Genomic DNA, 25,744 nt, shown 5'->3' on the forward strand with positions numbered 1-25,744 from the left:
TATTTGGAAAGTATTATACATACCATCTATATGGGACTGGTTGGTGTGTAGTATAGTACCAGATCTCCATAACTTCTCATTTATCCCAAATGTAAAAAATGTTCCTTATTATACTTAAGAGTACTCAGATTCGTGGATTTGAGGGCCAGTGAATAGCTTTTCACACCATATGACTGTTTTCCTTTATCTTATTAGATCTGTGCCTTCTTAATAAAAAGACCATTTCATTTTCCTTACTCTAATTATCATGCTCATATTGACAATTCTCACATATAGTTAAAGAGATGCTTAAAGAGTTGTTAAAGTAAACTTCAAGGGATGCCTGGAGAAAACTGAGACAATGGAAATAAGTAAAAGACAAATCAATCAGGCATGAAACACAAATGATGGAGTTCTTTGAAATAAAGGTATCACTAAGAACAAAATTAATAGGCAAAGCTGTGAGTCGTGATAGGCAAGTCAATCTGTGTTAAATTTTCAAGTTCACTTTATTATCTACATTTTATGTTATACCTGTGGCCATGAATATTATTCCCATATCTGTTTTCTGCTAGGCTTATCTGTGAGTAACTGAGCACTTTTCTCAGTTTATTGCTTTTTCCTGTGTCACACCTATTGTTCACCACAGTAATAGACTTGAATTACTTTCATTTGCTTTCAAAATTCAACTCAGTGCCCTTTAATATTATTAGAGGTCTCCTGTCCCTTAAGTGGCCCAAAGAAATATACACTCAATGAGAATTCACAATATTAAAACACAGATATTAATGTGATTTCAATTATTATTTTTCTTTCAAAATACATCCAACATTTGACTATTAAAACTCCAGTTTTTGTTTTTGTTTTAATAGAAACCAATAACAAAAAAAGGCAGGAAACTAAAAGAAGCAAGGTGCTAGCAGAGTTCTAACAATATCTGGAGGTCATACATTTCTTTCTCAAAATCTTTTATTGGCATTTCATATACAAGTTTTATTGCTTGGTCCTTACTACTAGCCAGATGATAGGTGAAGTCTCATACCTCTCCTACACACTAGGGGTCGGACCCACAAAATGACTGGCCAAGGAAATCAGTTGGGAAAACCACCCAAAATAAGCTCCTTGGAGGTCTGTTGGGTTAAGAAGGAATGAATTTCCTTTTCTATTAAAAAGAGGCCATTAACCCAGACACACTCCAAAAAGAATCTACTTTGGCATATTTGTAATGTATATACAGTGCACACTGAAGGAAAATTGAGGAATTTCAAAATTTCAAAATTATCAAAATTAAATCTATTCTTAAATACAAGACCACATTAGTTGGGAAAATAAGTCAAATGATTCAACTTTATTAAGCCAACTAGTTAAGATCGTTGCTTAGGGTATATGTAAGACTTAAAGCAGAATGAAGATAATAATATCAAAGCATTTAAAAGTAGGCACCACAAAAATGCAATGGGTAATAACAGTAGTAACAGTCGTCCTGAATCTAAACTTTTCTTGCTGGAAGCACTCCCTCCTTTCTCTGATCACACCTCTAACTACAGCTACCTAAGTCAAGACTGTAGGTAACTTGCTTCCTCTCTTAAGCTGTTTTTCACCTGTAAAAGAACAAATTTAGTCTCTTTAAGGTCTCTTCCAGCTTTCATATGCTGTAACTTCCTCATGTCATTTGACTTACACTGGATTTCCCCTTCCTTTTCTCAATAACACCCTTATTACTCCTGTAATAGCAAAGAGGGAATGGTAAGTCTTCATCATTTACCTTTTAGTAAAATGATGAACAGTGGGAACAGTGAAAATAAATGTCTCTACCTTTAAGAAGTTTATCTTCTAAAAGGGGAGAGAATATGTTAAAAAAAAAATAAGAGTATAATTAACTTGGATAGCATGCGCTAGCAGTTGGGAGGGATAAGGAAGGCCTTACATAGAAAATGCTATTTCAGGTTTGAAAGAAACTGGACTAAATGAAGGTGAGGAGACAGTGTACACGGGACAAGCTGGGAAAAGGAGTGGAGGTGACATAGAAGGTCAAGCTTGAAGAATGAGAAGACTAGTTTGGGTGCACTGTGGAGTTCATGAAAGAGAAGGCGGCTAGAGGCAGGTTTTTAAAGGCCAGGATTTGTCTTTGACTCTAGAAGTAAAAGAGAATTTTTGGAGTAGGGGAGCAGCATAAAGTGACCCGGATATTAGGTGTATTATCTTAAAAACTGTGTGATTAGATTGAAGAGAGAACAAATAAGAGACTTAATAGTCTAGGAGATGGGAGCCTGACCTTTGAGGGTGGCCCTATGAATAGAGAAGGATTAGAAGAGATGTTTTGGGGGCAGAAGTGAGATTTGGTAATTGTTTATGTAGGGCAAGGAAAATTAGGATGACTGGGAGATTAAGAATCTGGTCAGTGCTCTCTCAAATGGCAGTTCTAAAAATGCCAAACTATCGATATCAGGGCTTATATCCTCTATCTCTCCAAGACTCTGTCTCCAATACTAAAAAATAAGCTGCTATTGATTTTGCCCAAAGAACTCACAGTCATAGAGTTCAGGACAAACAAATCAATCCTTGCTATACCAAAGCTGTCAGAGTTGCCTAAAAGCTTTGGTCATCAACATAAATAGGTTAAAATATTTCCCACCAAGAGTTGTTTCTGAAAGACTGATTGTAAGAGGAAGAAAAATAAAGCAGAGAGAAGGAAGAGGTGGTGTAGGAGGGGCCAGACTTACCCTAAATGATTGTTGCAGTGATTTACTGAAGAGTTATCTTGTTCTACAAGTACTTTGTTGATGAGAGGACCAGGAAAGTGCTAGGGGGAGGAGGATGGGGTGTTTCCCTAGTGAACGAGTTCATTTAAAACTTCATATTCACATGCAGCTAATTTGTAATGGCTCAATCTGGCCAAATATAAGCTGTAGCCATGGCTGGCCCACAAAACTGCAGTTGTGAAGGCTAATTGAGATTCTTGAGGAGAACTCCTAAAGCTTTGCTGGTCATACAATGCCTCATTAGGCATTCTACACCTCCCCCTGCTCCAGAGCCTTGGGTGGGACTCTGCTTGGCTGTAGTTTATTGCTTGTTCCAATAGGCTGCTGCTAGGTTTGAGGTGGTGTTTCTTTTTGATTTCCAACTAAAGTTTTATGTAAAAGAACTGAATTAATTACATTAGGCTAGAATAAATGTAGGAGAAAGAAAAAACGATTCCCCATCCCCCTTTAAAGTTAATATTTGGGAAATTTATATACAAGCCAACTCTATCAAAAACTACTCTTTGTAGTTAGTTTTTATAAAAGCAGATTTTATTAGAATAGAATTGGGGACTAGAGTTCAGGAGACTATTGTACCCATAAAATTAATTTTCTTCTCTTTTCCAGTTCTCTATAAAAACTAATACTTGAATCTGGACAATTTGAAGCCATAGTTTTAAAGAAACTGGGATTCCTCTTAAAATCCCCACTCACTCCCTCCATCCCCCCACACCACCTCAATAAAGTCTATAGGAATCTGCAGTACCAATCATCATTGGAAAGAAAATGCTTACTTATTTAAATAAAGGCTAATTATTAACTGAATTTTCAAAATTTCAGCTGTAATTTCCGAGGCCCATATATATATATATATATATATATTTAAAAGAGATTAAAAAAAAAAATAGGTCCTCAGGCATGTCTCTTACACTTGTGCTTAGCTATATTAATAGATTTAAATATAAATTACCTGATTATCTTAAAAACATTCCAGTTTTGTTCTTTTCCTAAGAACTACTGAGGTATTAATGTTATTAAATGATTAATACTATCGGGTAAAAATAATTATTAAACCCCTTTGGTATATATAATATTTTAAAGGAAAGATATTTTCTTCCCTGGTGATACATTCAAAACCATTTTTCTTTTCCTGTCTGGTGTTTGTTTTTGTTTTTAATGTGTGTGTTACTTTAGAAAATGTGAGACTAATTTTAGATTTCTGTTGACACTTTTTAAAAGATTATAAATGGAAAGACTATAAATTGAAATTCTACTGATAACAGATTTTAGCTTTTTGTATGTTTTATACTATAAATGAAACCCTATTGGTCAGAAGACATTACTAGTTTGGTGGTTTACCAATGAAAGTGACACTGGCAATTTTTAATTCACAAACGATTAAACAGAGAAGACATTCATTATACATACAATATTACAATAAAATAGATTAGCTGGGGAACAATGAACACCAAGACAAAACATACATACACAAACAAGAATCACAGGACAATTGTACCTTTTGATCTCTCTGTAGTATTTCTACGGCTGCAGAGAGAGGGAAAAAAGCTTTAAGTCTCACATTGTTTTTCTAGTTTGAACCTGCTATGGAGTCCTAAAGCACATTGTGCTATTAAATACGATTTTTGCCAATAGAAAGGCTATGATTTGTTTTTCTTCCCTTTTCCTTTGAACAATCAGTTACCTGATAGCTAGGAAATCATTTGGCTTGTGTAACCAATTCCACAACTTCATAATGGCAAACACATTATTTTTACCATTTAAACACAGGTGGAAATTTTTTAGCAACATTATACCAAAAATTATTCTTCCCCCACAGAAACCATCCAATAAATGAATACTACATATCTGTTGACAAATCAGACTAGTTCAAAACATTAGAATGTTAAAAACAGGTAAGATATGAAATGGGGGAAAGTGATATTTACCACAGGAAATACCAGTTTCAACTGATATAAAAACAGAAAATTGAGGTATAAAGCATGCTTGCAAGTTCAACAAATAAAATTCATGCAAATCTCTGATGGAAAAAAAATTTCTAAATCTCTTATAGTTTTCTTTATTCAGATTAGACATCTCATATATAGCAGTTAGTCTAGAAAAATACATTTAAAAAAAAATCTTCAGCAGACCATGCTCCCTGTTCACAAAATCTTCCAAACCTGTCTTATTATACAAGTCAATCTACATTAGTAATGTAAAAAGAAATTCTCCAAGTTAGCAATCTCATTTTCCATTCAACAACCAGCCAATTTACACATGGGTTTCCACTACTGTACTGTAGAGTTAGAATTCTGTAATACATTTTCCCAATGTATTCTGTACATATTAAATAACCTAAAAAGGCTCCTCATGTAGTGCATTAACCATTTAGCAAGCCTATTCAGTATTTTTCCAGTACCATTTGCATTACAGTGATTTGCCTGCAAATGTAATTATAATCTAAAAGTGCACACAGTTAGCTTTTCCAAATAATAGCCTGTTTCTTGGAGGAAACCTAATATTCACTGGAAGGTTTACTTATAGCTAATATAACCATGATTAGAAATGTATGACTAGAATGTACTTTGAGACTATACAACACAATTATATACATAAGCTGAAGGTCATTAGGTCTTTAGCTTATATTTACAATCAAATAAGTTCACTACCACAGGGTCATATCAAGAACTCAGTATGGCAGTAGATAAAGTCAGCATTTAATTAGGATTATTAGCTGTAATACAGAGTAACATACAAGGTAGGCGAGGAAATACCTTTGACTTATGTTAGAGAGAACTCCAGTATGTCACAGAGAATACCCTTTGATGGATATCCTTATGAGTTCAGTGTCTGAAGTACTATTAGCGTGCTGCTCTATCAAGCAGCTAAGACATCCAGTTTGGATGCTGTGCAGCAGAGTAAAAGACAGCAAGCCTTAATCAAAGGATTATATCTGGGGAATTGTAAACTACACTGACCACTGTGAGCACTGGGATAAGACTGACAGTTGGCCACTGCATGCAGAAATCCTGGAAAGGGAATACATAGGTTTCAAAAACGGATTCATTTTGTTTTGCTCAAAATGCCCTGAAAGAATTCTCAAAGTAACCAATAAAAGATATTATCCTATCAAGTGATGAGCCTAAAAATGAAGAAAAACAAATCCAGACCACGCAGTCTGAGATCAACCTTAATCTTAGTTTTCTCTCCAAGAAATCCAGTGTATATGCTTATGCTAGAATTGCAAATTTTAAATGTTTAGAGTATAAAACTCCAAAATATTCAATGAAATAAAATCAAATAATTAAAAATGTCAACTTGCAATAACAGCAACAAACATGGGGGCCTAGATACACTTTGACCCTCCTCCCAGCCGTCCTTCTTCCCCCTACTCTCCAAAAAAAGTGCAAAATCATTGAGCTGTTGGCTTGGTCCACAAACATAATACATCATGTACAAAGATTTGCAAACTGATGGATTCTGTCTCCAATTTCACTCTGGTTCCATCTCCAACAATATTCAGCGCCCGAAGATGGAGTTCAGTTCCAGAAGAATTAATTCCACAATCTGATTTTGGTATACTGTATGAACTGCTATGTTACCAGTCTCTTTTTCAGGCTTTAACAGAGTAGGTCCAAAAACAATTGCTACACTCTGATAGGTCATTCGGTTTTTTTCTCCATTTTCTACAACTCTGAGGAAGAAAGAAACACATATACATACACATATATAGATATATATTCTTTTTTTCAAGAGCTAGTTAATATGTTAAAAAGAAAAAAAAAAACATGAAATGGAAGAAAATTTTCTTCTAAATGTATTTCAATAACAATTTTCATTTGTAAAACTAATAATACTGATTTACTTTACTGAGGAAAAAAATACTAAGTCAAACACAAATACTACATCTCTACTTAAGGTAGCCATTTATTCCAATTTCATATGTGACTATTTTGGATCAGCAAAACTTGACTTTATAGCTATAACACTCAAAAGAAATGTTTTTTAAAGCATAGCATTTTACATTTGTTTGTTTGTTTATTTTTAAATAAGAGACTCCTTTCCTGAATTGAGCCTAACTTCAAGACATATGGATCTTGCAAATATCTTTTTAAACTTAAGGGAGAGGGGGGGAAAAAAAGACTGACTCATTTTTTTCAGCATGAGAGTATTCTCAGTTAATAGAAGTAAAAATTAACTCTTCAAGTAAGGGGTTTTATTTATATATATAAATATAAAGACTCTATAGTCTTATTTTAGGGGACGGCACTTCATTTTCTAAGATTTGTCTCCTTATAATGGGGTGGTGCTTACCTTTTGAGGTGTCTAAAAAGAACTTGCATGGTGTCTTGATTTGGCTTTGGCAACTGTTTAATTAAATCTCTGACAGCACCAACTCGCTGTCTTGGTTCTTGTTCTGAAAAAAGACATAACTAATTTAAGATTCTGTACCTAATTCTTAGGGAAGTAAAAACAATTGAGGGAGAGGGAGGAGAAAGAGAAGAAGACATTCAGTAATGTACAGTGTCACCTAGTGGTGATATTTGAAATTACTGAAATTCAAGAATTCTTTCATGAGTCTCAAATAAGAGAAAGATGCACATATGACAAATTAATTTCTCCCCAGAATTCATAACCACTGCTCTTTACAAGTTTCTAAATAAATTTTATACTTACTAATTGCATTAACAAAGTCATTAAAATGATTAAACGTAAAGAGAGGCTCGGGTAATTCTCTAAAAAACATTTTGAGAGCTCCAGTGATGACATGAATATCTTCCCATTTACTGTCATTCAAATCTAATTTCTCATCTGAAAGAAAGAACAAGAACTAATTTATTAAAAGAAGTTACAAAATTGTTCATACTTTCTGACTCAGTGATCCCATTACTTGGTTTATAAAGATTACTGAGAATAAAAGCTCTATTTGTAGGAAATATTTTAAAAAGCAACATTTAAAACTTCTAAAAATTGGAAACAAACTGTGTATCCAATAACTAAGGAATTGCTGAAGAAATTATAGTCTATGAATGTAACTGAATATTAATATGTTACATAGAACAAATGAGTCAAAGACATTTGAGTAGACTTGTATGAATGATAGAGAAAACAAAACTGAACTAAAATGAAACACACTATTAAGACAACTCCAAAAGGCAACAAGATTCAGCTCAAAACCACTGTATATTACTGCCCTAGCAAATAAAACATAGACCCTTTTAACAACTAGAAAATTACTCAACTATAAACTTGCAGGGATTATAATATATTATTATATATTAGTATGTATTTACTTTTCTGCTATTTTTTCAATTGTTCATTGTGGATGATGCTACTGAGAATATAGATGCAAAATGTATTAAAAAAATTATCAATTAAAAATTTTAACACTCTAAGTTCACTAACAATCATTTTAAACAACTCTACCAAATTAATATTTCTCTTTGCTAGAAGAAAGGGACTAAAGAAGCAAATACAGATGGTAACTTCTAATTATGGGGAAAAACCACAATATATAATATACAACAACAGTACTTACCATGATTAACAGCAAATCTTAGTTTCTGTATCACTGCAAGATTGCCACTCACTCTGTATATCCCATCAATATCCAAACCTAGGAGACAGATGGAGAATATGTTTGAAATTCTATGTAGGGTTAAAAATTAATTTTGAAAATTAATTATTAACATTAACCTAAAAAAAAGTTGAGAGGGGCCAACTTTTAATTTAAAAATTGTCTTTCATTTATCTGTTAATAGTGGGTTTTGTTAACTAACAACTACCAAAATGCTCCACTTCATGAGAAATAATTTAAATTGTTACTATAACAGCATAATTTAACATGTTACTCCTGTTCTCCAACTTATTACCTAAGTACTTATCAGACACTGTGTAAAAGGAGACAAAGGAAGACAAAAACAGTACCTGTCCTCAGTCTCACCCGGGAGACAACATGCCAATGACTATGTGTAAACAAGATATAACAAAAAGTGAATTGGAAAAAAAAGCCATTTAAAAATTTGAGAATACAACTGTCACTAATAATAAACTGAAAATAAATTTCTAGAAAATCTAGATTATGCTTAGATTGACACCAAAGTGTAATAAATTTATTCTATAAAATTTATCAGACGATTCTTAAAATGCAAATATACATACAAAATATACAAATGTCCCAATTCCTGTCCCCTGAAATGTGTCATAAGAAAGATGTTTTAATTTTTAAATTTAACTAAAATCAGGGAACCAAATAAATATGAGAAGAACTGAAAAAACCTAGTATTACTATTGCCATAATGAGAAAAGTTCAAAAGGTGATGAGAAGCTATCAAGAATTTTACCTGTGTAAATTATTTTAGTTATTCTGCTGGTATAATCAATTGAGATACTGTGACTAACTTACTTAGTTACTAAGACTAACCTACTTACATAAAAAGAAAAGAAATCAACTCAGAGGTATACTAAATATCATAATAAATTCAACTATGCTAAAATACCTTGTCCTTAGTAACATGACCTACACACTTAGTTGCCACAGTCAAAATTCCTTCATAGTTAACCTCATCTCCATCTTCTTTTATTTGAAATAACTGCCAACTCAGACCCACTTCAATACTACATATCTTCAATGCTACATATTCCATGAATCATTTATTGATTATTCAATACCTACATGCATCATGTTTAATTTAAAACAAATTCACTCACTGAAGGTAAAATGCTTTCCATCATGGAATCTAAATCTACTCTCTTCTGGATTAAATTTAAGACAGCACCCTCCCTATCCCCATTAAACAAATTTCCAGAGATTAATGTTCTAATTGTAAAGCAATAGATGTTAGGTTATTTTATTTTAAGGAGTATTTTTTCCTACCATGTTCCTCAACATGTTCGATGCATAACTTTACGAACTTTGGCACTGTGCCGTTCTCTTTCTGACACAGATTTGCAAGATTGGAACCAAACACTTGATCTGAAACACAAAAGAAAATGGCAACTTCAAAAATAATGCTCTTCCAATAACAAAATGGCAATCTGATCCAAAAATCAAGTGTATGAAATTAGCAAAATGATGGAAATAATAAAGCTTTCAAAGACTTAATTATTTCATTTTGTTTCCTAATGCAGTTTTCTAAATCCAACCAATCATTTGGCAATAAGACAAAAATCTTTTAAGAGTAAAAAAAAGAAAAAGGGTCTACGTGTACAAAAATATTTATAGCAATTCTTTTTGTGGTAGTAAGGAATTAGAAATTGAGGGGATGCCTAGCAATTGGGGAATCAATGAGGGGGGGTTGAACAAGTTGAGGTATATAAATATTACACAGTAAGAAATGATGAGCAGGTAGATTTTAGAAAAACCTGTAAAGAAGTGAATGCAAGGGATAATGCTGTAAAAAGTTACCCTGGCATGGGTTCTATCAATAAAAAGTTATTAAAAAAAAAAAAAAAAGAAAGTAATCTATTGGCAGAAAAAAATCATCTGAGTAATAAACTGAAAGCAAGTAAAATGTGGTACTTGGTCTGTAGCTGAGCTCCTTAACCTGTCATCGATGGGCCCAAAGAGGATGTATAGATTTCAGAAGGTCTGTGAATTTATTTCTTTAATTATTGATAATTGTATTTCAAAAAACTGTCTTTTATAATTCTATGTATTTAATTTTATGCATGTAAAAACATTATTCTATGAAGGACCCTATGAAACAAAAATGGTTAATAACTCCTTTTCTATAGCTTTTCCAATAGATCTTTAGGTTTTAGATGGACCTTTCCTTGACTTTCAGAATATCTTCACCATACCAAAACTTCTTAAACTATGGCTTGTAAACCCATATGAGTCACATAAGTGAATGTGAGTGATGTAATATTATGATTTCTCAGTAAATATTTGATTTGTACACCTAAAAAAAAAAAAAGAAAGAAAAACCTGTAAAGACTTAAATGAACTGATGTTGACTGATTTGAATAGAAACATAAGAACAGTATACTTAAAGCAACATTGTGAGATGATTATTTTGACTTAATTCTTTTCAGCAATATAATGATCTAAGAGCCAAAACACTCTTGATGGAAAATGCTATCCCTATCCAGAGAAAAAACAGGTGGAGTCTTAATGCAGAATGAAGCATACTATTTTCATTTTCTTTGTTTTTTTTTTTCTTTTGCTTTGTTTCTTTTGCAACATGACTAATGCAGAAATGTTTTAAATAATTGCACATGCATAACCTGTATGAGACTGCTTGCCATCTTGGATAGGAAAGGGAGGGAGACAAATTTGGAACTCAAAATTGTAGGAAAAATTGAATTGTGGAAAATTCTCTTTACGTGTTATTGGAAAAAATAAACTATTTTCATTTAAGAAAAAAATGAAGTTGTGAAGAGATGCAAAGTTCAAATAGCAATTTTGATGCAGTAATTATAAGGCTAATGTGTGCATAACAAGGTAGGATGTGGTTTTGTTACAATTCTCAGATTTAAAAAATTCTGAGTTAATTATAACAAACTTATGTTTTCCTGGGAAATTGATTTGCTTACTCATAGCTCAAAATGTTCATAGGATATTTCTGGCATTTTATTTAATTTAGGCAACTAATTAGTTTAAATCTCTATAAAAGTCTTTTCCACAATCCCTCCTACTAAACTCATTTAATGTTTTAGGTAAAACATAATTAGGATAATGATAGTGTACCTCTATTAAAGAAGGAAATAAATTACCAAAGATAATTTCTTTTTTTCGGAAATTACATAATCAGAAACAGAATTAAAACAGAGGTTCAGGTATTCTAGAATACAAGATAAAAGGATCACTAGAAAATTATTAATAATAAGCCGAAATAAGGCCCAATTAAGAACAACAAAACCTCCATATCTGGCAAAATATGGATCTGAGGGAGTGATAGGGTATAAAGAAGAGAGGGCAAAGATTTGGTTTACATTACATGGAGGGATTCAATCTGTCATCAGGCTGGGAGATAAAAAGATGGGCTCCTCTGTGCCTCCAAATCTGCATTGTTCTTGGGGTGACAGTAGACTATTCCATAGACGTTTTCTCAGTTTTCCCTTACATATTTTATAGATACTCTCTCCTTTAAAGGGTTTCTAAGTTGGTGATTGGTAGGTAAAACAGTGCTATGTGCTATCTCCATTTCAAGATTGGTATTTGGAGAGCTCTGAGCACAGAAACTGGTAGATAGGATGATAATATAAAAGTGGAATGTTCCCTGGATTATTAAAGGTTGGCTTACAAAAGGGATTCTGAGGTCCTATCTATGATGTCTAGGCAAAGAGAGACCCTTTATTTATGGGGTTATTACTGAGAAAAGAGAGAGAGAGAGAGAGAGACAGACAGACAGACACAGACTTTTGGAGAAGTGAAAGCAATAAGGCAATGACTTATAGAATATATATGCCAATTTTCTGGCAAGTGCCAGGTGGTTTGAATTGTTCTCTAAAGCAAAGCTTCTTAAATTATGGGTCACGGCCTCTTATGGGATAACTAAATGTGGGGGGTGGGGAATTGGGAAAAATTTGGCAGCAATAAAAGGTTTCTGAATGCAATGACCAAAAATTAATTCAAACTTAAACATGTAATGAATCAGAGGTGCATCTGGCAGCACTTGCCTGTGTTGCATTGCACAAGTTCCCTGCAGCCTTGGTTCTGAACATATAACTGGTGTGCTCCCCACTGCACATGCACAAGCACTGCCAGAAACACCACGGATCAGATTGGGGGAAGGAGGGGTGAATCGTGTAAAAATTTCTTGGGGAAAAAAAAGGGGTTGAAATTAGAAAAAGTTTTAATAGTCCTGCTCTAAAGGACTTATTGATGTGCTTATCATTTTCCTCATCTTGGGATTCTACATGTGAAATGCTAATTAAAATGCCACAGGGAAAGGGAAATAAATTTCCTCTTGGTAAGAAATAAAGATCCTACCAAAGCAATAAAGGCCTTACTTATTAACACAGCTATATAACAATTAATATATTCATGTATACATTTTATAGCAAATAATGCTTGTTTACATTTCTCAGGGTAAGGATAGTACTGAATAGTCTAGAGGACTATAGAAACCAAACATCATGGAAAGCATTGAAGAAGTCAAATTCTCTTAGATCTGCCTCAAATATCTTTTTTTTTTTTTTTTTTAAATTAAAGCTTTTTACTTTCAGAACATATCAGGGATAATTTTTCAACACTAACTGTTACAGAACCTTGTGTATCAAATCCCCCCCCCCCTTGCCTTCACCCCTCTTCTACATGGCAAGTAATCCAATATATTTTAAACACATATGTTAAATCCAATATATGTATACATATTTATGCAATTATCTTGCTGCACAAGAAAAATCAGATCATAAAGGAAAAAATGAGAAAAAAAATAAAATGCAAACAAACAACAACAAAAAGAGTGAAAATGCTGTATTCCCATGGTCCTCTCTTTGGGTGTAGATGGCTTTCTTCATCACACGATCATTGGAACTGGCCTCAATCATCTCACTGTTGAAAAGAGCCGCATCCATGAGAAAAGATCATTGCATAATTTGATTGTTGCCATGTACAATGTTCTCCTGATTATGCTCATTTCACTAGCATGAGTTCATGTAACTCTACAGGTCTCCTTGAAATCATCCTGCTGATCATTTCTTTTTTCTTTTTAATTAATTAATTAATTTTTTGTTAAAGCTTTTTATTTGCAAAACATATGCATAGATAATTTTTCAACACTGACCCTTGCAAAACTTTGTGCTTCAATTTTTCCCCTCCTCCCCACTCCCTCCCCTAGATGGTAGTCCAATACAACTTAAATATGTTCAAATATATGTTAAGTCCAGCATATGTATACATATTTATAGTTATCTTTCTGCATAAGAAAAATCGGATCTAGAAAGAAAAAAAAAACCTGAGAAGGAAAACAAAATGCAAGCAAACATCAACAGGAAGTGTGAAAATGCTATGTTGTGGTCCACATTCAATTTCCACAGGCCTCTGAGTGTAGATGGCTCTCTTCATTACTGTAACAACTGGAACTGGTTTGAATCATCTCATTGTTGAAGAGAGCCATGTCCAATGCTGGTCATTTCTTACAGAACAATAATATTCTATAACATTCATATACCATAACTTATTCAGCCATTCTCCAACTGATGGGCATCTACTCAGTTTCCAGTTTTATTTTCTGCCTCAAATATTATAAGATAGTTGTTTCAGCAAATATCTATTTACTGAGTATTTTAGATGCACAGCTGTTCCTTCTATAATGAAATCTATTTTATGAGGTGGGCCAATTTCTCAGGTGGGCTGCAAAGGATTTACTTGGCTCTTATCAGTCTGTTTTGATGCTGCAGATTTAGTGCCATGATTACAAACACAGTTCAAAAATGTCATACCTAATTCTCTTATCTCCAGATGAGGTAGAATTGCATTCAACTAAACAAAGCAAGTAGACTTTTCCCCACACGGAAATCTCAAAAGATGGTATGGAATTGGTCTCAAGCCCCAAAAGCCTTCTTGGAAACTCTCAAAAAAGATTTTAAAAGTCAAATAAGAGAGGTAGAAGAAAAATTGGGAAAAGATAGAAGATACATGCAAAAAAGAGTCAACAGCCTGGAAAAGAAAGGATAAACTTGACTAAAAAAAAGCAATTCTTTAAAAAAACACAATTGATCAAATGCAAAAACAAAAACCCAACAACAAAAAACTGAAGAAAACAGCATGAAAAGTAGAATTAATCAAATGGAAAAAGAGACACAAAAGCTAAAGGAAGAAAGTCACACATTAAAAACTAGAACTAGACAAATGGAAGCTAATGATTCTATGAGACATCTAGAATCAGTCAAATAAACTAAAAAAAAAAAAAAAAAGGAAAAAATGGAAGAAAATGTACAATACCTCACTGTCCAGGAAAGACAATTTTAAAATCATCGATCTATCTGGGGACCACAACCAAAAAAGACCTGGATAGCATTATTCAAGAAATCATCAAGAAAACATCAATGCCCTGATGTACTAGGATAAAATAATCATTGAAAAAATCCACCTATCACCTCCAGCAAGAGATCCCACAAGGAAAACTCCAAAGAATCATTCCAAAATTCTTAAAACTACAATCTTAAGAGAAAAAATACTGCAAGCTGTCATTATCTGAAGATAATTAGGAAAAAAAAGAAAAGAACCTCAATGTTCTAAAATGTTTATGGTAATTCTCTTTGTGGTGACAAATAACTGGAAACTAAAGGCATGCCTATCCACTAGGGAATGGTTGAACAATCTGTGGCAAATGATTGTGATGGAATGCTATGATGATGAACTCAGTGATTTCAGAAAAACATGTAAAGACTTGTATGAAATAGTAAAGAATGAAGTGAGCAAGAACCAAGAGTACACATTGCATCCAGTAACAAAAATATTGTTTTAAGAACAATTCTGAGTCATTTTGACTATTATAAATACCCAAATTAACTATAAAGGACAAATGAAGAGAAATGCTACCTGTATCCACAAAATAACTGACATATACAGAATAATTTTTACATGCATGCACATGTATATGTATATATACATACACATACAAACACACACATACACATGCATCTTGGCTGGGGTACATTTATAACCAAGTTATTTTTTTCCCTGAGGCTTTCCCGCTTCTTGTACAGAATTACTCTCTTTTATTCAGAATTACTTCCTGATAAATTCTCAAACCACAGTATTTCTTCCCTGTTTTCAATTTTTTTTTTCTGTTTACATGTCTTTCCAGCCTCTGTTTCTGGATGGAGACTGTTGCAGAGGCTCCCTCTCCCTCTCTCTTGAATGAGGTGAGATAAGGTTGTGCATGCTCCTGCTATTACCTCTTGCAATTCTGAATGGGAAGGCTGAGTTCTGGTCCACTTTTTTCTCTTATTCTATAACCCCGCCTAGGACCCAGAAGTGAGATGAGGCCCTCCTTATGTAGTGCTGCCTGGTGTCTGCACCAGTTCCTGATGACGCAGAGCAGATGCTAGACTGAACCTGATCTCTTTCTCCTTGTCCTCTTGCTATGTCTTCCCAAGGGGTGGGAAGGGCCCCAGGCATGTGTGCACTGCACTCTCCCACATCCCTGCCAGAGGGTCTGGTAAGGGAGCGAGTGAGGACCTTCCACCTCCTAATCCTCCTACCTCTGGGCAGAGAGAGGATAGAGTAGGACAATGTTACAAAACAAGACATGCATTCTCATATGAGGCCACAGTGCTGATTTTTTTTTTCTTTACTAAACATAAGCTATGACAGGGTTTCCACTTAGGGGAACAAGAGAGGAAAGAATGGTGAATTTTTAATAAGTAGTGAGAGATATAAAAAAAAAAATACTGAAAAAAATTTTAAGAATGTACAGAAAATGAAAAAAGTGGGATATGAAGATTGAACAATTTTGTAACTATCTTATAACAAAATAACTACTGTAACTACCTAACACACTTTTTAAAAACATACAAGGCTGATATTTACACACACACACACACACACACACACACACACACACACATATTTTTAAAAAAGCACTTTCACCAATTCATTTCCATTTTTAATTTCAGATGTGCCAGTTCTGGCATCCTGAGAGTCTTCTTTTCCTACATACCTTTAATATAACCTTTTTCACGTACAGCTTGCAAAGTGGGTCGTCTAGTAAGAAACTTCTTCAGGTTTTTTTTCGTTTTCTTTTGTTCTGAAGAATCTATGCTCAAAACTTTCATTGCTTAATGGGAAAAAACATTAGTGTTTAATAAAATATTAACATTTTTTCTCAATAAACTAGACAATTCACCTAAGCAATATGAATGATAACCTTATAGCTAGTTGACTAATCACACCAATTCACTTACTCTTAACACAATTTAGTGTGATACTAGAACTTACAAGAGAATATCCTCTAATTTGAAATTTAAAAGTCAAATAATTGCCAGAATTAGCCCACAGTAAATGTATTTGTAAACATTATTTTGTGCATGATTTGCATTCATTTGATTCTATGTCAGTGTTTGTAGGGAGGGCAAAAATTATTTTTCTCATCCTCATCCGATTAGAAGTCTTGTTTCACTTGGACAATTTGGGTTTTTTAATTAAACTCAGTATCTTCATGGGAAACAAGACAATGTGGAAAAGTTTAAAAATATTTCATTAATCACTGATTTTTTTAAATCATAAAGTACATTACTTATATACTTGAATTTCCACGAAAGTTTCAAGGGAAAAATTTTTTTTTAAAGAAAAGTTCCTGAAGATGACTGTGTATGCCCATAATTGGGAAACTTGAGAGCATAACAAGAGTAATCCTGGTAGCTTAGCAACAACTTATAAATAATACAAGTCATCCTGTGTATATTACTAGATATTCATAGTGAAAGTAAAGAATTCAAGGCAGAATCAGAATGTGTATGAAACATGTACTACACCATATTTTCTAATTGCTTAATTAATTTGAAAAGTTAAAAAAAAAAAATCCAAAACCTCAGCTTAGGTTGAAGGAAGTAGCTCAAATCTGAAATGAACAAATCACCATTTCATGGTCATTGCCAATGCTTTTCTTAAATAATCTTTACCCTGTCTGTGATCTTTGGATTCTGAAATAATAGTGGAAGAGAGCATCCTAACTGATCATAGGTTGGGGTAACTGGTCATAGTGAAGAAAGTTCCCATATTTGGTTTTCTGACTCCTTGTAATCACCAAGTATAGAATTAAATGTCTGATTCCCAGACATTATCCCAAAGTACTCTTAAATGTTTAAAGTTTGGTGACCTAAAAGGTATCAATATATAAAAGCATCTCAACACTTCCTTCTAGAGAATAAAATCACAATGTAATATGATGTCCTGGATCTCATTCTATGATCTACCTCGTGGATGAGTCTACCCTCCAATTAAGTTCTTTAGTTACATTAGTAAATCTTGGATGAAGGTTAACTGTGACTGATAAAAGTTGAAGACTGATCCAAAGTTACAATACTATAGTAAAGTCATAGCATAAAAGGAAAATAAAAATCTGTTTAATTTGGAGACAAGTCAATCATTAACAACAAAAAAGTGCTAAGATGATCCATATGAAACATGTTTTAAAAATTTATAGAAAATTAAGGAAAAAATAAGGCTAATGTATCAAGACAATTTGCTTTACAGCTTTATATAACCGGAAAAGAAAATATGCAGCACATTTTCTATAAAATTGGAGAAAAAACCCAGCATTATTAAATTCAGTCATATCAGCAGTGTTCAAATCTTAATGAACCCATTTAGGATTTTTTTGGCAGAATCCAACTCATTTTTACCAAATGAGGAATTAAGACAAGCGGGTAAAGTGACTTGCTCAGGGTCACACTTCCAGTAATGTCTGAGACCATATGTGAACTCAGGAGAATTAATTTTCCTAATTCCAGGGCCAGCACTCTAGGCATCATGGTGCCACCTAGCTGCCCTACAGAGCAATATACATTTAATTTAAAACTACAGTTTTTTGGGGGTTTTTTTGTGGTTTTTTAAAAATAATTAGGGATAGAAACTTCTGTGATGGTTCAAAAGCCTGAATGAAGATAAATGAGCTTACAACGTAGTTTCTTAGTGTCCTTATGATCCTTTTCTTTGTCATGTTTTTCCACTCCTGGGGAATCTGGTACCTCTTCTTCAACTGCTTCATCATATTCAACAGCCTATTGATTAGAAATTTCCCATATACATGTTGATTAAATTTTTTAAGCTTTTTCTTTTTTTATTATAGCTTTTTATTTACAAGATATATGCATGGGTAATTTTTTCAACACTGACCCTTCTATTAGTATAATTCGGTTTAAAAACAAAAAGCTCCTAGTTTTATTTGTCATTTCATTAATCTCTCATTTTTCAGTGAGCTTCCAATTTTATTAACCTCTCTTTTTTTTAAAAAAGTAGGCATACATTTGATGAAGGCTTGGATCCAAGGCAGAGAACACCATACGTGATCCACCTAGACTAGCCCAAACTCACTTTTTTGGAGCCATGAGACTCAGAAATGGCTCAAGTTTGCTGAACCTGGCTACTTTGGGGCTCAGAAAAAGGAATGATGAAACTACCTTGCCTGTGCTTCGCCCTCTCCCCTTTCTCCAGGGCTCTCAATCTGCTGCAGCTGCTTGTGTAATGCAAGATCTCCACAGGACTTCCTGGGCCTCTCTGTGGATATCAAATTCTTTCCCTTTATAGTCTTAGTAAAGCATCCTTCTCTAAGCCCTGATGGAGTGAGAGCCTGCAGAAGATCAGAGTGCAACAGCGTCTATCTACCATCCCCTCTACATATTCCTTTAATGCTGTAACCAACAACTTCTTTTGTTATGGGTAATCATAAAAATATATTTAGAATACTGATGAAAATAAAAATGCATTCTTTGATCTCTGGGAACTCCTGGACTAAATGGCAAATGTCCTCACACTTTCATTAGCAAAATATTCATAATATAAGATATATTGTCCAATTACTGCAGACAGCCAATCTATATGCACTAAAAAGTAAAAAGTGACTAAGAGATGTTAGAGAAGAGATTAAATCAATTTTGAAGTTATGATTTGCATAAATGAAATACATACCTGATTACTGATGGTACAATTAAGAACTTTAATCCAATCATTCATAAGTGTGTCATTGTCACACTGAATTAATAGTTCAGTTCCTTGGCGAGTTTTTAGCTTGAAAGAGAAGACAAGTACAATTAAATTAGCATTTTAAAACTATGTAAAAAGGTGTATTTTTTTTTTTTTTAACAATTAGTGCTTTCAGGTAACCACTAGTTAAGACTATATTCATTTTTACTAATTAATTGACGTTATCTAAGAAGACTTAAGAAATAAGAACCATGGAGTTTTAAAAGGTTAAGAGAAACTAGATTAATTATTTTTAAAGATTAAGACACTCTACCTAGACAAAATTTCTTTTTGTAGAAATTTGTGCATACCATGTTATTTCATAGTTTTTACAATCATGTCTGCCAATACATTGACACCCCTCTATAATACTTAGAGTAATGATGCAAGACAGAGAACTGAGGATTCAATTTTCCTTTGCAAATATACCAAAATATTTGTTTAGGAATATAATCTTAGGATACAAATAATGTCAGAATGTCTTTATTTTAAGAATGAGAATCTTATATCTGAATCTGCATAGAAATAACGTCTATGACATACTAAAAGATATGTAAAAGATAGAGATTTTAAAAGCTTAAATTATTCTTTTCCTTTGAAAAGAAATCAAGTTTTTGTGGTTATGTCTTAATAAATCCTAAATCCATACAACAGAACATAGTAAAAATATCAAATAATTATCATGCACAAAAGCTACTAAAATGAGTGAAAATTCGTATTTAAAATCAGATATTATATTTAGTAAGAAGCTAAAGAAGTAAAAATCAATGCCATATTAATAAGTTAATTCCATGTCCTTCACAAGAATGTTTGAAGGGAAAATCTGTAGATGTTTAACCCCACATTTTTCATGGATGCTATTCTGACCTTTTTTGAAGAAACACTGACAGTGACATCACATTATCTTTTCTCTTGGGGTATATGGGAGGGAGATCAATATTCTCTCCAATTGTCTCTCTATAGAACAGCAGTAAATAACACAATCAAGGCCTGGATAACTATACTGAAGCATTCCTTTTGTTACTGTTAGGTTTATGTTGAAGGGAAGAAAAGGGGATAGGACTAAGAAGAGGGGGATAGGTGGTAATGGTATAAGTCTATCATAGAAGGGACCTTTAATAAAGAATAAACCAACAATTTATGTAACCAAGTCTTAAGATTTTGGCAACATGAATTCTTTAAAAACTGAGTATTACTAAAAATATTTATACAAGATAACAATGTTAAAATTAAGACTATCATTTCCCAAAAACTTAAAGGGGGGGAGGGGGGCAGGTTTAGACAACATAAATTACCTCATATACATTTTTTTTGCTGGACTTATCCTTTGAAGCCAACTCAATCGTTGCCCCTTTGAGATCCACAGTGAACTCTGGCTTAGATTGATTACTCCCGAACTTCAATTTAGAAAAACAAAAACAAAATTTTGATGCAGTAGCTCATTTACCTTTTTTTGGTCAGACTACTTAAAATTCCCAATATTTTAAATAAACAATGAAGCATAAGAAATTATCTTCTCTTTTAAGATTGGAAATCAATGAAAAGTACTGTTTCTAATTATAAGTTTTACTTATTAGTACTATAACTGTCTCTAGATAAGATAGTCAAAGTCAAACATGAAAAACAAGAACAAATTAGTTTTAGGAAAGCTGTAAAAAGTATTAGTCTAAAAATCTTATTAACAAAAAATGACACATTAAAAATTAGGAACACAAACTTTCTCCTACATTAAAATTGCAAAACAATATTTCAAAATTAAGTCAATATATTTATTATTTATCTCTGAAACTAATCATTTGGAAAAGCTTCAATTAAATTACAGATTCCTAATCTTATAAAAGTGAATGTTGAGAACTATCTACATGTAATTGGAAAAAATAAAATACAATTAACTGTGAACAAGAAATGAACAAATAAATAAATTATAGATTCTCCTCTCCTAATATTTAGAAAATTTAGAAATTTAGATAATTTTTGAAAAATTCTCCCTTGTCTATTCAGATCAAGGAATTTTCAAATATAATGAGTCTGTTTTTCCTCTAAAAAAGAAATTTCCTGAATTATCAATAGACTAATTCAAACTTGTCAATGTCATAATAATTCAACTAATGGTAAGGAGACTGTTTTTAAAGAAATTTATAGCACTGATGCTACAACAATTTCTAATAAAATTATTAATCTTCATATAACTATTTGGGCCCTGAATCCAAATTAATCCATGTGTTTGGCTTGGATTAGAGATCCATGCTTCTTTTATGTCAACTTAGAAAGCATGCAATTATACAGAATCATTCATAAATAAGAACAATTAGATCAGACACAAATACTTTCAGTACTAGTTTCTCTTCATCCTTTAGCACAAGCTGACCATAATTTATTTTACAATGTGTTATCTATACAGAAGTTGTCAGTATCCTTCTTCAATTCTCCCAAAGTTTCTGCTACCAAAAGACATAATAAAACTAAAATGGAATATTATTCATTGGCTATAAAACTCAAAGAATAGTCTTAAGAAATAGAACCACATAAATTCATTTTTTTTCTTCAATCACACATTTTTACACTAAGAACTGGAGAGAAGCATCAAAAATTTGATATACTGTCTGAAGAACTAAATGACTAATTTCTAGATCTTAATGCTTTATCCTGATACAAATTTCTAAACATGAGCAAGTTTACTCAAAAAAGACATATCTGCACTGGTTTATGACCATCCCCAAACTGTTCTGTTCACAAAGTTCACATACACCTTCAAGTTCTAGGGCTTAACTACAGAATTTCTCAAATTATTCAGTCACATATCCTTTTACCCAAATAGAACTGCTAAGTGCAGAGTTCTCTCAAACTATAAAAGTAGTTCATATACAACATTCAATGTTTTAAAAAAGCTACTGTACTACCTTCTCCATCAATACCATGTGTTCAAAAGAACTTAATAGCATATCTAACTACACTGACTGCCATCACAATCATCTTTCTCATTACCTTAAAAATACCAAGACTTTCTTGATGTGGCTATAACAAGTGACCCAATGAACAACCTTCTAAACATGTTCTTGTTCTCTTTCATTCTCTAGTTAAGATTTTGAACATCACAAGTTCTTTGCTCCTAAAAGACCCTTCAACTCATTTATACACCACCAAAACAGAGAAACACCTTCTAGAAGCTCTCCAAACATCTACTGAAACAAAACACAAGGACCCAGAAGCTGAGAAAAAAATACGATGGAGAGGAGGCTCAGGGGGGCTGGCCCATCTTTACCCTGCTATGGTTACTGTACTCTTCCCTGGAGAGTTCCTGACCAAGAGCTTGGACATCCTCTTTGGACCTCAGATCTATCTCATGGCTAGCCTAAGAGACTAGGATGTGAAATACAGAGGTGTTTTCCTTTTTAGAACAAAATTCCAAAATGACAAAAATAAAATGATTTGCAGCATCCTTCCACATGGTACCTATATACTACAGAAATTTGGCATCTTCTCTAGAAGTCCTTTGCAAATGTTGTAGAGAGGATCCCTGTTCAGAAGCAAATTGGATTAAGATTCTAACTTTGTATGCTTAACACACAAATCATTATCTGAATCATAGATCCAGACTCGAGGTCACGGGAGTCCAACTCTTAAAGATAAGATAATCAAGGCCTAGAGAGGTGAAGTGAGATCGTATTTGCACAGTGCCTGGCACACAGGAGGTACTTAATAACTATGTATTCCCTTCTCTTTCCCTATGGCCCCTCAGGTAAGCAGCACAATCAGCAATCAAACTCAGGTCTTCTGGTTCCAAATCCATCATTTCTCTTCTTGAATCACAAGGCTCCCCAGCTATGCTATTTACATTAATATCAAAAGAGTAGATATTTCAAAGTAGAACTGATAAGAGAATTAATAAACTGTGATAAAACCCACCATAATTATTTTTTAAATTTCTCCAAAATTTACTTTTTGGGAATCAAAACTGTTAATACATAGATTATGATTAGAAATAACTAACTCATCTAGATAGCAGCATTTCAGCAACAAAATTATGAATAAAATGACATGAAATGGAATGCCACAAAAATTCAATTTGCTTAGCAAAATTACTTGTAATTTTTCCTAGTCAGTCCCAGGGACTCCCCATTCTATTTTTTCATAGAATGGTAGAAAGATCAAATTTGTACCTGGCAGCAACCTTGAAGATCATCTATTCCTCATTTGGTAGATTAGATAGAAGACTTAAATTAGTTAAGTGACTTGCCTAGGGTCACATGGCAAGTTACTGGCAGAACTGGGGCTAAACACCCAGACTTCTGGTCCCAATCTTTCCATGACATCATTTTGCCTCCATTTCATTGCTGCATTTATTCTCATGAATTCATGTCAAAGAAAAGAGCATTGTTGTGTGTGGCAAGTGGCATGCAACAGAACACATACAGTGACAGCTGAGACAGGGTCAGAGTGTACAGAGGTGACAGCAGGCCGGCGGCTCACAGAATCTTTCCAAGAAGAAAGCAGCGAGAGCAGGAGCTCCGGGATTGAGCCCCATGGGCAGAATGACTTGATGGGAAAAGGGAAGAGAGGGATGATGTCATAACAATGCATAACAGCATGATGACACATGAGAGGAACCCCCTGTGGCCCTCGACAAGACAAAGCACAATTCTATAGCAGACACATGACACCCGCAAAACTGAATTTGGTGCTCGGCTTTTACATCCAAGAAGGCAGTGAATACCACAAGTACATTCAGAGGAGGGTGCTTTACAATATGCATATAAGAAACAAAAACCTATTCAAAGAAATGCATGATCATGAAAAATACTTATACAGAATTCAATTTCACTTTATACATCTAGAAATTTAAGATGGAATTTATTTAAATGATGCTGGAATATTTAAGTTTAAAATAACAGTTATCTGGCTAGGGGATAAGGATTTCTTTAGAGAATGATCTTATAAAATTAAAAATGAGTGTTTCATTTGGATAAACACACTTTTACTGCTCAAGAACTGTTTCTCCAAAGGAGATAATGGAAGGAGTTCTGCCAGATATTAAAAAATGAAATCTTGTAAGAGTATAACATCCATGCTCTATTATAATCAAATCTATAAATCTAATTACCTAAGAAAACAAAACTATAATCTTCCAAATCTTGTTCTGTAGAATTTATTTATTTATTTATTTGTTTTTCTCTTTTACTTTTTTCCTTCCATTAACAGCTAAACTTCAGAATGAATAATTTAAGAGTATTTGTGAAGCTATCAACTGATTACAGAGTTAGAATCCTGGTACTAAGTCGGGAATACAGTTATTCTACAATGCTAAGAGCCAGATTTTTCTAATTAAAGAGTAGAGTAAATATTCAGACCTCTTTCCTTTCATCATACAGAAATATACACACATACATATATGCATGTAAATGTGTTTCTATATATAAAATTTGCAAACTACTATTGAAACTTATGTATATCTTATAATTTGAAATCAAAAATATAAATTACCAAATATAAGACATACTTACCCAACTTGTGCTACTTCCTTGGGTTTTGGTAAATAGTAAAGATGACCCTTGTAATACTGCCCAGGAAGATAACCAGTTCTTTCTGCAATTACAAAAATAACCAGAAGATTGTGAACTTTAAAAAATTTTTGAGAAGCATACTCTAACACAATTGGTTTCTTTTGTAATCTATATATTTTATTCTATGCACTTAAATATTATTCTGAGAAGGAATTCACAAGTTTCACCAGACTGCCAAAGGGATACAGAACACACCCCAAACCTTCATATTTAAATGATGCATATTAAACACAAATGACTTGAATTTTTATTCATATTCTTAAAAAAAGTTTACCTACATTGCATACAGGAACAGTATATCTTTAATTTTCTTTTTTAATTCTCTTCTCTTCATAGGAAAACATTGTAGATATAATTGGTGCTCAATAAATATGGTTTGACAATTAAATTATTCTATTACAGTTTTTATACAAATCTCCTCCCTTCAAAAATATTAAATAACTAATCCCTTATCTTATTAGCCATTTTGCTTTCAGAATTTCAGAGGTTTTCTTGGAAACAATTGTCTTCTTTTATCCCCCAAACTCTTTATATGGGTGCTTTCCTAATTTTATGGTTGGACCTATATGAAATCTGAATGTTGAAAAATTAGGCCTATACATTAAGAGTTTAGAAAATGCCTAAATATTTCTCCTCCAGGGATTTATAAAGTAGTGCTAATGAAATTACTTTTTCAGACTTGCTAGAGCAGACACTGAAAAATATTTCATCTGAAAGATCAATGAGAAAAATCAATGGAGATCATGCCAAGGTAAACAAAAACAACACTCCAACAGATCTGTGATCTCATTAATCTGAATGTTTCCGAACATAATAGCCCAGAC

At 33.1% G+C, this 25,744-nt stretch overlaps 1 protein-coding gene across 4 annotated transcripts in view; it reads right to left on the bottom strand.

Annotated features, from left to right (window-relative positions):
- Positions 1–4,066: 4,066 nt before the first annotated feature.
- The window catches only part of ARHGAP12 (Rho GTPase activating protein 12), a 117,518-nt gene continuing 95,840 nt past the window's right edge, over positions 4,067–25,744 (bottom strand). For all 4 annotated transcript variants that reach the window (XM_052000205.1, XM_052000206.1, XM_052000203.1 and 1 more), the window contains 10 exons: positions 24,861–24,942; positions 20,655–20,756; positions 19,306–19,404; positions 18,296–18,398; positions 16,337–16,453; positions 9,598–9,696; positions 8,260–8,337; positions 7,398–7,532; positions 7,035–7,137; positions 4,067–6,414 (listed from right to left, as the gene is read on the bottom strand). In XM_052000205.1, the coding sequence (XP_051856165.1) occupies positions 6,240–6,414; positions 7,035–7,137; positions 7,398–7,532; positions 8,260–8,337; positions 9,598–9,696; positions 16,337–16,453; positions 18,296–18,398; positions 19,306–19,404; positions 20,655–20,756; positions 24,861–24,942 (1,093 nt within the window). In that variant the 3' untranslated portion in view covers positions 4,067–6,239. The remainder of the gene's footprint in view (positions 6,415–7,034; positions 7,138–7,397; positions 7,533–8,259; positions 8,338–9,597; positions 9,697–16,336; positions 16,454–18,295; positions 18,399–19,305; positions 19,405–20,654; positions 20,757–24,860; positions 24,943–25,744) is intronic.

Source organism: Antechinus flavipes, chromosome 5 (genome assembly GCF_016432865.1).
Source record: "Antechinus flavipes isolate AdamAnt ecotype Samford, QLD, Australia chromosome 5, AdamAnt_v2, whole genome shotgun sequence".
NCBI classification, from domain to species: domain Eukaryota; kingdom Metazoa; phylum Chordata; class Mammalia; order Dasyuromorphia; family Dasyuridae; genus Antechinus; species Antechinus flavipes.